We start from the raw sequence: 12,638 nt of genomic DNA on the forward strand, positions 1-12,638 counted from the left end.
GGGCTGGGAGCTGAGAGGTCTGAGGTCTGATGTTGGGCTGGGAGCTGAGAGGTGTCTGATGGGCTGGGAGCTGAGAGGTCTGAGGTCTGATGTAGGGCTGGGAGCTGAGCTGAGGTCTGAGGGCTGGGAGCTGAGGGTCTGATGTCTGATGTGGGGCTGGGAGCTGAGAGGTCTGAGGTCTGATGTAGGGCTGGGAGCTGAGAGGTCTGAGGTCTGATGTAGGGCTGATGTGGGGCTGGGAGCTGAGCTGAGCTGAGAGGTCTGAGGTCTGAGAGGTCTGAGGTCTGATGTAGGGCTGGGAGCTGAGAGGTCTGAGGTCTGATGTAGGGCTGGGAGCTGAGAGGTCTGAGGTCTGATGTAGGGCTGGGAGCTGAGATGGTGGGAGCTGAGAGGTCTGAGGTCTGATGTTGGGCTGGGAGCTGAGAGGTCTGATGTGGGAGCTGAGGGCTGGGAGCTGAGAGAGTCTGAGGTCTGATGTAGGGCTGGGAGCTGGGAGCTGAGAGGTCTGAGAGGTCTGATCTGATGTAGGGCTGGAGCTGAGAGGTCTGAGGTCTGATGTTGGGCTGGGGGCTGGGAGCTGAGCTGAGGTCTGATGTAGGGCTGGGAGCTGAGAGGTCTGAGGTCTGATGTAGGGCTGGGAGCTGAGAGGTCTGAGGTCTGATGTAGGGCTGGGAGCTGTAGGGCTGGGAGCTGAGGTCTGAGGTCTGATGTTGGGCTGGGAGCTGAGATGTCTGATGTAGGGCTGGGAGCTGAGAGGTCTGAGGTCTGATGTAGGGCTGGGAGCTGAGAGGTCTGATGTGGGAGCTGAGAGGGCTGGGAGCTGAGAGAGGTCTGAGGTCTGATGTCTGGGAGCTGAGGGTCTGATGTAGGGCTGGGAGCTGAGAGGTCTGATGTAGGTGGGAGCTGAGAGGTCTGATGTGTAGGGCTGGGAGCTGAGAGGTCTGATGTAGGGCTGGGAGCTGAGGTCTGATGTTGGGCTGGGAGCTGAGATGTCTGATGTAGGGCTGGGAGCTGAGAGGTCTGATGTAGGGCTGGGAGCTGAGAGGTCTGATGTAGGGCTGGGAGCTGAGAGGTCTGAGGTCTGATGTTGGGATGGGAGCTGAGATGTCTGATGTAGGGCTGGGAGCTGAGAGGTCTGAGGTCTGATGTAGGGCTGGGAGCTGAGAGGTCTGAGGTCTGATGTAGGTCTGATGTAGGGCTGGGAAGCTGAGAGGTCTGAGGTCTGATGTGGAGGGCTGGGAGCTGAGAGGTCTGATGTAGGGCTGGGAGCTGAGAGGTCTGATGTAGGGCTGGAAGCTGAGAGGTCTGAGGTTTGATGTAGGGCTGGAAGCTGAGAGGTCTGATGTAGGGCTGGAAGCTGAGAGGTCTGATGTAAGGCTGGGAGCTGAGAGGTCTGAGGTCTGATGTAGGGCTGGAAGCTGAGAGGTCTGAGGTCTGATGTAGGGCTGGAAGCTGAGAGGGCAGCAGAGACTCAGAGCGTCACAGAAATAGTAATGTATTGGCCTGAATCATTTATATGATACGCCAAGGTTAGCAAACACACACACACCGACACAAAAACATACACACACACAGCAAAAACTCTGGTTATCAAGGTTTACCCTGCAGAGTCTCTTCCAGCCTCTTCCAGCCTACTTCAGCCCAAGGAAACCAGGGGTGTTTGGGCCTAGTATGTGACCAATAAGTGGCAATAATGTATGAATACGTACGTATATGAAGTATACAGTATAAGAAGCACAGTCCACATTGCAGCCCTGCAGTCTTTCACATAGACATACTGAATAGGATCAGCATGAGGTGGCTCTCCTTCCAGCTGCATCATTTGTCCAAGCTTTTCTCCCAGTGTTTTGTCTCTAATTTGGTGTTATGACGTTTCAGTATAGCATACACACACAGGAAGACATCCTATCCAATCGAAAGGATAACAAAATCAGCAGCATAACGTTGTCATGGAAACACTGACTGTATCATCGTGACTTCTCCTCCTCCTTCTCCTCTGTTTCCCTCCATCTCAATGCCTTCCTCTGCCTCTCTCTTTCTCTGTCTTTCTGCCAGTCTCTCTTTCTGATTGTCTTCCCCCAACCCTCCTCCCTCTCTACCTGCTCCCCTAATCCTCCTCCCTCTCTACCTGCTCCCCCAATCCTCCTCCTCCCTCTCTATCTGCTCCCCCAACCCTCCTCCCTCTCTACCTGCTCCCCCATCCTCCTCCCTCTCTACCTGCTCCCCCATCCTCCTCCCTCTCTACCTGCTCCCCCAATCCTCCTCCCTCTCTACCTGCTCCCCCAACCCTCCTCCCTCTCTATCTGCTCCCCCAACCCTCCTCCCTCTCTACCTGCTCCCCATCCCTCCTCCCTCTCTACCTGCTCCCCCAGCCTTCCTCCCTCTCTACCTGCTCCCCCAACCCTCCTCCCTCTCTACCTGCTCCCCCAACCTCCTCCTCCCTCTCTACCTGCTCCCCCAACCTCCTCCTCCCTCTCTACCTGCTCCCCCAATCCTCCTCCTCCCTCTCTACCTGCTCCCCCAACCCTCCTCCTCCCCCCATCCTCTATCTGCTCCCCCAATCCTCCTCCTCCCTCTCTACCTGCTCCCCCATCCTCCTCCCTCTCTACCTGCTCCCCCAATCCTCCTCCTCCCTCTCTACCTGCTCCCCCAACCCTCCTCCCTCTCTATCTACTCCCCCATCCTTCTCCCTCTCTACCTACTCCCCCAATCCTCCTCCTCCCTCTCCATCTGCTCCCCTCTCCATCTCCTTCCCCCAACTCTCCCCTCTCTCCCAAGTCAGTATTTCTCACTACAAACAAATGATGACAGACACTGCCATGCTGCTGTTGATGACATCGGCAGCTCAGCTGTGACGCTACCCTGATGGATAGAGAGACGGAGTGTGTGTGTGGGTAAGGTTTACTATGTTTACATTAACAAAGTATATACTGTATGTTTTTTATTGTCACAGACACCAGATAGATGCAGTGTTTTACAGGGTCAGCCATAGTAGCACGGTGCCCCTGGAGCAAGTTAGGATTAAGTGTGTTGCTCAGGGGCATATCAACAGATTTTTCATCTTGCCGGCTTGGTTATTCAAAACGGCGACCTTTTGGTAGGAGCTGCATCCAGTGTTGGTCTAGCAGACTGTGTTAACTTCCATTAGGGGTCACCAGGTGACCTAATCACCCATAATCCTCTAGGATTATGTCTTGGGGTCAAATCACTGTCCTAGGTGAGATTTGCTCTTGAGGAGTAGTAACAGTAACAGAGTTCCGTTACATTCATATTGTCCACAACAACAGCGTGCCAATGCTTTTCTCCACTATACCCAGAATTTGGTTATATTTGTGTGTGTTTAGTCTCAATAAAACATGGTCCATAAGCATATGGAGAGTCAGCTGGCCTGAGACAGCTCACATTAACCTAGTGACCTGAACTATAAGACACGAACTCAACCTGACACCATGTTACACACACACACACACATACACAAAAACAAGCAAGAACGCACAAACACACACACAGCTCAACTCACCACCTATAATCCAGGGTCAGTAGGGCTCTTGGGTCACGGGTACAATCTGCTGACTCTGACCTAGACCGCTGTTTTAGGATGATGTTATATCCCATATATGCTACGTGACACACTGTGTGCAATATTTATTTCAAAATAAATCAATTTTCAGAAATGTTGGTAAATTAGCTTTTACTGTTAAAAGAAATGAGGAAAGAGATTGGTGTTGTCACACCCTGACCATAGTTTGCTTTCTATGTTTGTTTCTATGTATGTTTCTATGTATGTTTCTATGTATGTTTCTATGTTTTGTTTGGTCAGGGTGTGATCTGAGTGGGCATTCTATGTTGTGTGTCTAGTTTGTCTGTTTCTGTGTTTGGCCTGATATGGTTCTCAATCAGAGGCAGGTGTTAGTCATTGTCTCTGATTGGGAACCATATTTAGGTAGCCTGTTTGGTGTTGGGTTTTGTGGGTGATTGTCTCCTGTGTCAGTACCACACGGGACTGGTTTCGGGTTTACGCGTTTGTTGTTTTTGTAGTTTATTCATGTATAGTTTTCTTATTAAAAAACAAACATGAATTTCAACCACGCTGCATTTTGGTCCTCTCCTTCGACGGAAGAATCCCGTTACAGGTGTGTTTTTTCACTATCTAATCATGGCATGGGGTTCTTCAATGACAGACATGTATTTGTTTATTTGTTCATTTCAGAGACAAATAATCATGTTTTTTTTGCAAAATGCTATATATCCACCTAACTCTCAGAGGAATAAGAAGTATTGCTAGGTTTTACAGAGTCAAATGTAACAAATAATTCAATTTTTAACAAAGAGCTCTACAAATGACACATTTGTGACATTAATATTTCATTGTGTATACTGTACCAGTAAAGTTTGGACACCTACTCATTCAAGGGTTTTTCTTTATTTTTACTATTTTCTACATTGTAGAATAATAGGGAAGCCATCAACTATAAAATAACACATATGTGATCATGTAGTAACCAAAAAAGTGTTAAACAAATCAAAATATATTTTAGATTCTTCAAAGTAGCCACCCTTTGCCTTAATGACAGCTTTGCACACTCTTGGCATTCTCTCAACCAGCATCATAAGGATGGCTTTTCCAATAGTCTTCAAGAAATTCCCACATATACTGAGCACTTGTTGGCTGTGTTTCCTTCAGTCTGCGGTCCAAACAATCTCAATTGGGTTGAAGTCACGTGACTGGGGTGGCCAGGTCATCTGATGCAGCACTCCATCACTCTCATTCTTGTTCAAATAGCCCTTACACAGGCTGGAAGTGTGTTTTGGGTCATTGTCCTGTTGAAAAACAAATGATAGTCCCACTAAGCGCAAACCAGATGGGATGTTGCAGAATGCAGTGGTAACCATGCTGGTTAAGTGTGCCTTGAATTCTGTATAAATCACTCAGTGTCACCAGCAAAGCACCCCCACACATCACACTTCCTCCTCCATGCTTCACGGTGGAAACCACACATGCAGAGAATCCGTTCACCTACTCTGCGCCTCACAAAGACACAGCTGTTGGAACCAAAAATCTCACATTTGGACTCATCAGACCAAAGGACACCGGTTTAATGCCCATTGCTCATGTTTCTTGGCCCAAGCAAGTCTCTTATTCTTATTGGTGTCCTTTAGTAGTGGTTTCTTTGCAGAAATTCAACCATGAAGGCCTGATTCACCCAGTCAGAAGCATTTATTTGGGCTGCAATCTGAGGTGCAGTTAACTCTGCTGCAGATAACTTCAGTAGAGTTAACTCTGGGTCTTCCTTTCCTGTGGTGATCCTCATGAGAGCCAGTTTCATCATAGCGCTTGGTGGTTTTTGCGACTGCACTTTGAAACTTTCAAAGTTCTTGACATTTTCCAGATTGACTGACCGTCATGTCTTAAGTGAAGCTGTTCTAACCATAATATGGACTTGGTCTTTTACAAAATAGGGTTATTTTCTGTATACCACCCCAAACTTTTCACAACAGAACTGATTTTCTCAAATGCATAAAGAAGGAAAAAAATTCCACAAATGAACTTTTAACAAGGCACACCTGTTAATAATTGAAATGCATTGTAGGTGACTACCACATGAAGCTGGTTGAGAGAATGCTAAGAGTGTGCAAAGCTGTCATCAAGGCAAAGGGTGGCTACTTTGAAGAATCTCAAATATATTTTGATATAACACTTTTGATTACTATATGATTCCATGTGTCATTTCCTGTTTTTGATGTCTTCATTATTATTCTACAATGTAGAAAATAGAAAAACCCTGGAATGAGTAGGTGTCCAAACTTTTGAATGGTAATGTATATATATTTTGTAATTCAATACATTAATTTGATCTGTATGTGAAACTTTTATATTTGACATTTTAGTCATTTAGCAGATGCTCTTACCTAGAGAAACTTACAGTAAGTGCATTCATAAGATAGCTAGGTGAGACGATCACATGTCACAGTCAAATACACAGGATACCAACATTCCATTCCAGCCAAACAATGGATATATAGCGTTTTGTGTATGAAAATGTTTTGTTTTTTTACATCTAAAATCTATTAAATCTGTGAACAGATATATTTTACACACACATGAAGGTGCTCATAAGCAATCATTTCTGATAAAGACACAAATGTGTGGATATACACTCTAGTGTTTTGGAAATAAACTCTTCATATGTTGTATTGCATGCTGTGTGTTAGCCATGCTATGCTAGGTAATGTATTCTGTATGATGCATGTTAGCCATGCAATGCTATGCTACATACATGTATTCCGTGTGTTGTATTTCAGTATGTATGCTAGCCAGTAGCCACCCACCTGGATCATGTAGAGCTGGGCAATGCGGTACTCTTCCACGCTCATAGGCATGGGGATGCGGTACTCCTTGATCAGCATGGTAGCTAGGTGGTGGGGTGGCACAGGGGGGGCAGAGGGTCGTCTCAACGAGCCGCTCTACCCAAGCAGCAGCATCATCAAACAGCCGGGATGGAACACATTACGGTTCAGACCTGTAGGTGAACAGAAGAGACACATACCTGAGTTAACACTGGGTGAGAGGAAACGCGTATCATGTAATACTTGATTGGGTCAAGTCAATGTGGTGAGAACAATCAGTAGTCTTAGAAGATGTCTGTGTGATGACACACACGCATGCAAGTGTAAGACTATGAAGACTACAAAAAAAAACTTCCCTGAACCAACACTTGCTCTTGACTCCCCCCTTTAAAGATCTGACTTTGCTGATAGCTACATTATTGAGGAAAGTGTATTCACTATGCCTGTGATATGTAGCTGTCCCACCTAGCTACCTTAAGATGAATGCACTAACAGTAAGTCTCTCTGGATAAGAGCATCTGCTAAATGAATAAAATGTTTTAAAAAACTGTACTGCTAATCTTGACAAGAGACTTACATCTAAGTGAATACAAAACTGAATTACATATTTTACTTAACTTGGCAAGTCAGAACAAATTCTTAATTTCAATGACTGCCTCGGAAAAGACATTGCCTTGTTCAGGGGCAGAACAACAGATTTTTTACCTTGTCAGCTCAGGCAACCTTTTGGTTCCTAGTCCAACGCTCTAATGAAGACCACTTCTTCTCCAAATCCTGTGTGTGTATGTCCTCAGTCAACGTTCAGCCCTGCACCAGATATATCAAAACCTTTACTTACATTTAATATATGATTTATTACAAGTTATTACACGCTATATCCAGGTACATCAAACGTTCCAGCAACTTCCCAGTAACGTCCAAACTAAATCCCAATAGTCAAAGTCCCTATTCACTGGAGGTAATGTCAGTCTGCTAACAACGTGATTCCACCATCGACAAGTCCCAGGCATCAAGCATAAACATCCAGTCAACATCCAATCAAATCAAAGTAATGCCAAAACAAAGTCCAAGCAATGTTTCCTCCAGTAGACAGTACAAGTCTGATCAAGCGACAAGGCAGCATGACAACACACACACAGACAGAAAGAGACTCACAGGGACGAGTTTAGTACGTCACATGACTGAGGGAGCTTAGTGTAAGAGGGATTAAATACGCAGCATCACACAACTCTGTCTTATTTTTATTTTCCAGGGACAGTGCACATTAATCAACATTAATATTACACTAATGCAACATCCATGTAAATGTGTCAGGGTTACCCAAGAGCTCATTTGCACCTGTAGTCCCTGGGCAGGTAAGTGCTGCCCAGGGACTACAGCCACAATACAAATACTCTCTAAAAACAATACAAAATAAAATATTTCTGTCTCTCTGTCGCTTCCCTTTGCTTCCCCCCCCTTCTATCTCCTTCCCCCCTCTCTCCCAAGTCAGCTACAAACAAATGATGACAGACACTGCCATGCTGCTGTTGATGACATCGGCAGCTCAGCTGTGACGCTACCCTGATGGATAGAGAGACGGAGTGTGTGTGTGGGTAAGGTTTACTATGTTTACATTAACAAAGTATATACTGTATGTTTTTTATTGTCACAGACACCAGATAGATGCAGTGTTTTACAGGGTCAGCCATAGTAGCACGGTGCCCCTGGAGCAAGTTAGGATTAAGTGTGTTGCTCAGGGGCATATCAACAGATTTTTCATCTTGCCGGCTTGGTTATTCAAAACGGCGACCTTTTGGTAGGAGCTGCATCCAGTGTTGGTCTAGCAGACTGTGTTTACTCTGTTAGGGGCCACCAGGAGACCTAATCACCCATAATCCTCTAGGATTATGTCCTGGGGTCAAATCACTGTCCTAGGTGAGATTTGCTCTTGAGGAGTAGTAACAGTAACAGAGTTCCGTTACATTCATATTGTCCACAACAGCGTGCCAATGCTTTTCTCCACTACACCCAGAATTTGGTTTTATTTTTGTGTGTGTGTGTGTGTAATAAGAGGGGGTGGAAGGCTGCCCGAGGGGGAGAGCATGTATGGGAGGACCGAGAGAGAGAGAGGTATTGAACTAGAGATGGGAAGAGTAAAGTTAAACAGGTGGTCTGGGATTAAGACTGGGTGTATAGAGCATTCTGGATGCTAAGAATGTGATAGAGTACGTCAATGGTTTTAAAATGATTGCCGTCCAAAGAATGCATCAGCTATTGTCGTTAGCTTAACAGGATTCGCCCCTCCCCATGATTGTTTCATGTCATTGGCTTAAAACGATTCCACGGCCCAACAATGTGATACGTCATTGGTTTAAAATGATTCCTATTAGTTAATTATGAGAGCTGCTGCTCTAACGTAGGTTAAATTTGATAACACACACACGTACAAACACACAGCTTCACACACACGCACACTATTATATTTTGTCAATAACAGCTGGTGCATGATGTCTAATATTAAAGTCTCAAGGTATTGTTCGCCTGAGGTAGAGTACGTCAAGATAAGCTGTAGACCACACTATCACTAGCCTTTTCCAAGAGTTCTCGTCTATATTATTCGTAGCTGTCTATTTAACACCACAAACCGATGCTGGCACTAAGACTGCACTCAATGAGCTGTATAAGGCGATAAGCAAACAAGAAAATGCTCATCCAGAAGCGGCGCTCCTAGTGGCCGGGGACTTTAATGCAGGCAAACTTAAATCTGTTTTACCTAATTTCTACCAACATGTCACACGTGCAACCACAGGGGAAAAAAACTCTAGGCCACCTTATCTCCACACATAGAAAGCTTTCCCTCGCCCTCCTTCTGGCAAACCTGACCATAATTCTATCCTCCCGATTCCTGCTTACAAGCAAAAACTAAAGCAGAAAGTACCAATGACTCGCGCAATACGGAAGTGGTCAGATGATGCGGATGCTACGCCACAGGACTGTTTTGCTAGCACAGACTGGAATATGTTCCGGGATTTATCCAGTGGCATACCACCTCAGTCACCAGCTTCATCAATAAGTGCATCGACGACGTCGTCCCCACAGTGACTGTACGTACATATCCCAACCAGAAGTGATGGATTACAGGAAAAATCCACAGTGTGCTAAAGGCTAGAGCTGCCACTTTCAAGGAGAGAACACTAATCTGGACGCTTATAAGAAATCCTGCTATGCCCTCAGACGAACCATCAATTAGGAAAAGCATCAATACAGGACTATGATGAATCCTACTACACCGGCTCTGATGCTCGTCAGATGTGGCAGGGCTTGCCAACTCTTACGGACTACAAAGGGAAACCCAACCGTGAGCTGCCCAGGGACAGGAGCCTACCAGACGAGCTAAATGCCTTTTATGCTCGCTTCGAGGCAAGCAACACTGAAGCATGCATGAGAGCACCAGCTGTTCTGGATGACTGTGATCACGCTCTCCATAGCCGATGTGAGCAAGATCTTTAAACAGGTCAACATTCACAAAGCTGCAGAGTCAGACGGATTACCAGGACGTGTACTCAAAGGATGCGTAGGCCGACTTGCAAGTGTCTTCACTTACATTTCAACCTCTCCCTGACCGAGTCTGTAATGCCTACATGTTTCAAGCAGACCACCATAGTCCCTGTGCCCAAGGAAGCGAAGGTTACCTGCCTAAATGATTACCGCCCCGTAGTACTCACGTCGGCAGCCATGAAGTGCTTTGAAAGGCTGATCATGGCTAACATCAACAGCATCATCCTGGAAACTCTAGACCTACTCCAATTCGCATACCGCCCCAACAGATCCACAGATGATGCAATCTCAATCGATCTCAACACTGCCTTTTCCAACCTGGACAAAAGGAACACCTATGTGCGAATGCAGTTCATTGACTACAGCTCAACGTTCAACATCATAGTGCCCACAAAGCTCATCACTAAGCTAAGGAACCCGTAACTTAACACCTCCCTCTGCAACTGGATCCTGGACTTCCTGACGGGCCGCCCCAGGTGGTAAGTGTAGGCAACAACACATCTGCCACACTGATCCTCAACATGGGGGCCCTTCAGGGGTGTTCACCCACGACCGTGTGGCAAACACGACTTGGGTTGCAAAGGGTCGGAAACTTTCCGGTAAATGTCCGGAATTTTCCGAAACTGTTTTATGGGAAGTTAAGCCCGGGAATTTGGAATTTTGTTTAAATTCATCAAAAAAGGCTTATTGGCTTATAAGAGAACCTTTTTTGTGGGATACACATAATTCAATTCTAGGTCTTGTGGCATATTTTGGTTAAATTATCCCCAAACCAATGGAATTGCAACCCTCTGCATGCACAGTGCATTCTTCCATCACATGTGCAGTGCACTCTTCCATCACATGTACAGCTGATTCTCAAGATCTTGCACACTAATGGAGATGCTATTGAGCCCACACTACTACACTGTCTGAGCCAAGGACTACATGCTTTCTGGTAAGTTTTTATTACAAATTTGTATTTTTTATTTAACCTTTCTTTAACTAGGCAAGTCAGTTAAACAGTCTTGTTTACAATGACAGCCTAGGAACAGTGGTTTAACAGACTTGTTCAGGGGCAGAACAACAGATTTTTACCTTGTTAGCTCAGGGATTCGAGCCACCAGCCTCTCAATTACTGACCTAATGCTCTAACCACTAGGCTACCTGCCACCCTGATACTGGGTGGGGTGAATATATATTATATGACATTATTTTTTTGTACGGTAGCCTACGGAAAAGTGTGTTAAATCATTTCTAACCTGTTAACATTTTCTGCTAGTTAGTTTTTGCAACCATGTGGGTTTTAGCTTGCTTGAGCCTGCTAACTGAGGAGTGTTAATTCATCTGTTTACATAAATGTTTTCAAATGAAACATGTATCTTACTAAGGAGTTGTTTAATCTAACTGCTTAACTATTTATCTGTACATGGAATTGTATTTGGTTTTTTTACTCCTTTTTTCTAATCTTTACAGGAAAATGCCACAGGCACTATCTGATGTGTGGAGACATTTCACTGCAGCTAATGTAGAAGGAAAAGCTGTGTACATTTGCAAATACTGTGCCAAATCATATGTGAAGAATGCAACAAAGATGCAGAATCATCTGGCCAAGTGCATAAAGTTCCCTCAGCACTCACAACAATAAAGGTTAAACCTCTGACCAAAGTCCCTCTACTTCTATTTGAGGTGAAAATGATGAATCAGACACCTTATCGATAGCAACAGCTCATGGTCCTAATGGACCAAAAGTTTTTTTTGACCCAATGGAGGAACGTAGTCAGAATGAAACTGGTTAATCTCATTTTTCAAGGTTGGAAAGTGACAGTGAAGATGAGGCCTCAGACACCCCTCCGAACAGACTTGCTTTACCTACTCATTTGCCGGATGCAAAGTTCAACGGAGTTCAAGTGAAGGTCAAGCAAATCATAGAGAAAGAAGACTGTATTGCAATCATCTCTGATGGGTGGTCGAATGTTTGCGGGCAAGGAATAATTAAATACATCTCCACCCCTCAACCAGTATTCTACAAGAGCATAGACACCGCACCACATTGAAGCTGCCCAGCAACACCCGTTGGGGTGGTGTCGTCATGTTTGACAGCCTCCTGGAGGGGAAGGAGTCTCTCCAAGAAATGGCCATATCATGGTCTGCCGATATGGGCAGCCCCATCAAGAGGATCCTCCTGGATTATGTATTTTGAGAGAGAGTGGGAAGCAGCCTGAAACTCCTGAAACCTATAGCAGTAGCCATTGCACGGATTGAGGGAGACAATGCCATCCTGTCTGATGTTCAGACTCTGCTTGAGAGAATAAATCCATAATGCCCTGCCCACTTCACTGTTGCTCCATGTAGAGGAAACTGCAGTTCTGAAATACATCAGAAAGCATGAAGACTTCTGCCTGAAGCCCATACACACCCCAGGGTACATGTTGGACCCCAAGTATGCTGGCAAGAGCATCCTGTCTGGTGCAGAGATCAACAAGGCCTATGGTGTCATCACTACAGTGTCTCGCCACCTTGGCCTAGATGAGGGCAAGGTTCTTGACAGTCTGGCGAAGTACACTTCCAAGCAAGGGCTTTGGGATGGAGATACAATATGGCAGTCGTGCCAACATATCTCATCAGCCACCTGTTGGAAATGGACTTTGTGGATCTGAGGCTCTTTTCACTGTTGCCTCCATCATCCTTCAAATTCCACCATCAGGCTCGTAAGAGCGCAACTGGCCCTTTTTTGGGAAGACACACCAAAGCACGCAACAGGCTGACCA

At 45.6% G+C, this 12,638-nt stretch overlaps 1 protein-coding gene across 3 annotated transcripts in view; it reads right to left on the reverse strand.

The window, feature by feature from the left end:
• LOC112257468 (membrane-associated phosphatidylinositol transfer protein 2) overlaps positions 1-12,638 on the reverse strand; it is an 84,352-nt gene that overhangs the window by 46,758 nt on the left and 24,956 nt on the right. For all 3 annotated transcript variants that reach the window (XM_042326625.1, XM_042326627.1, XM_042326626.1), the window contains exons 2-3: positions 7,054-7,155; positions 6,331-6,521 (exon numbers count right to left, since the gene is read on the reverse strand). In XM_042326625.1, coding sequence (XP_042182559.1) covers positions 6,331-6,408 — 78 coding nt within the window. In that variant the 5' untranslated portion in view covers positions 6,409-6,521; positions 7,054-7,155. The remainder of the gene's footprint in view (positions 1-6,330; positions 6,522-7,053; positions 7,156-12,638) is intronic.

This window comes from Oncorhynchus tshawytscha, linkage group LG09, assembly GCF_018296145.1.
Source record: "Oncorhynchus tshawytscha isolate Ot180627B linkage group LG09, Otsh_v2.0, whole genome shotgun sequence".
NCBI lineage: Eukaryota > Metazoa > Chordata > Actinopteri > Salmoniformes > Salmonidae > Oncorhynchus > Oncorhynchus tshawytscha.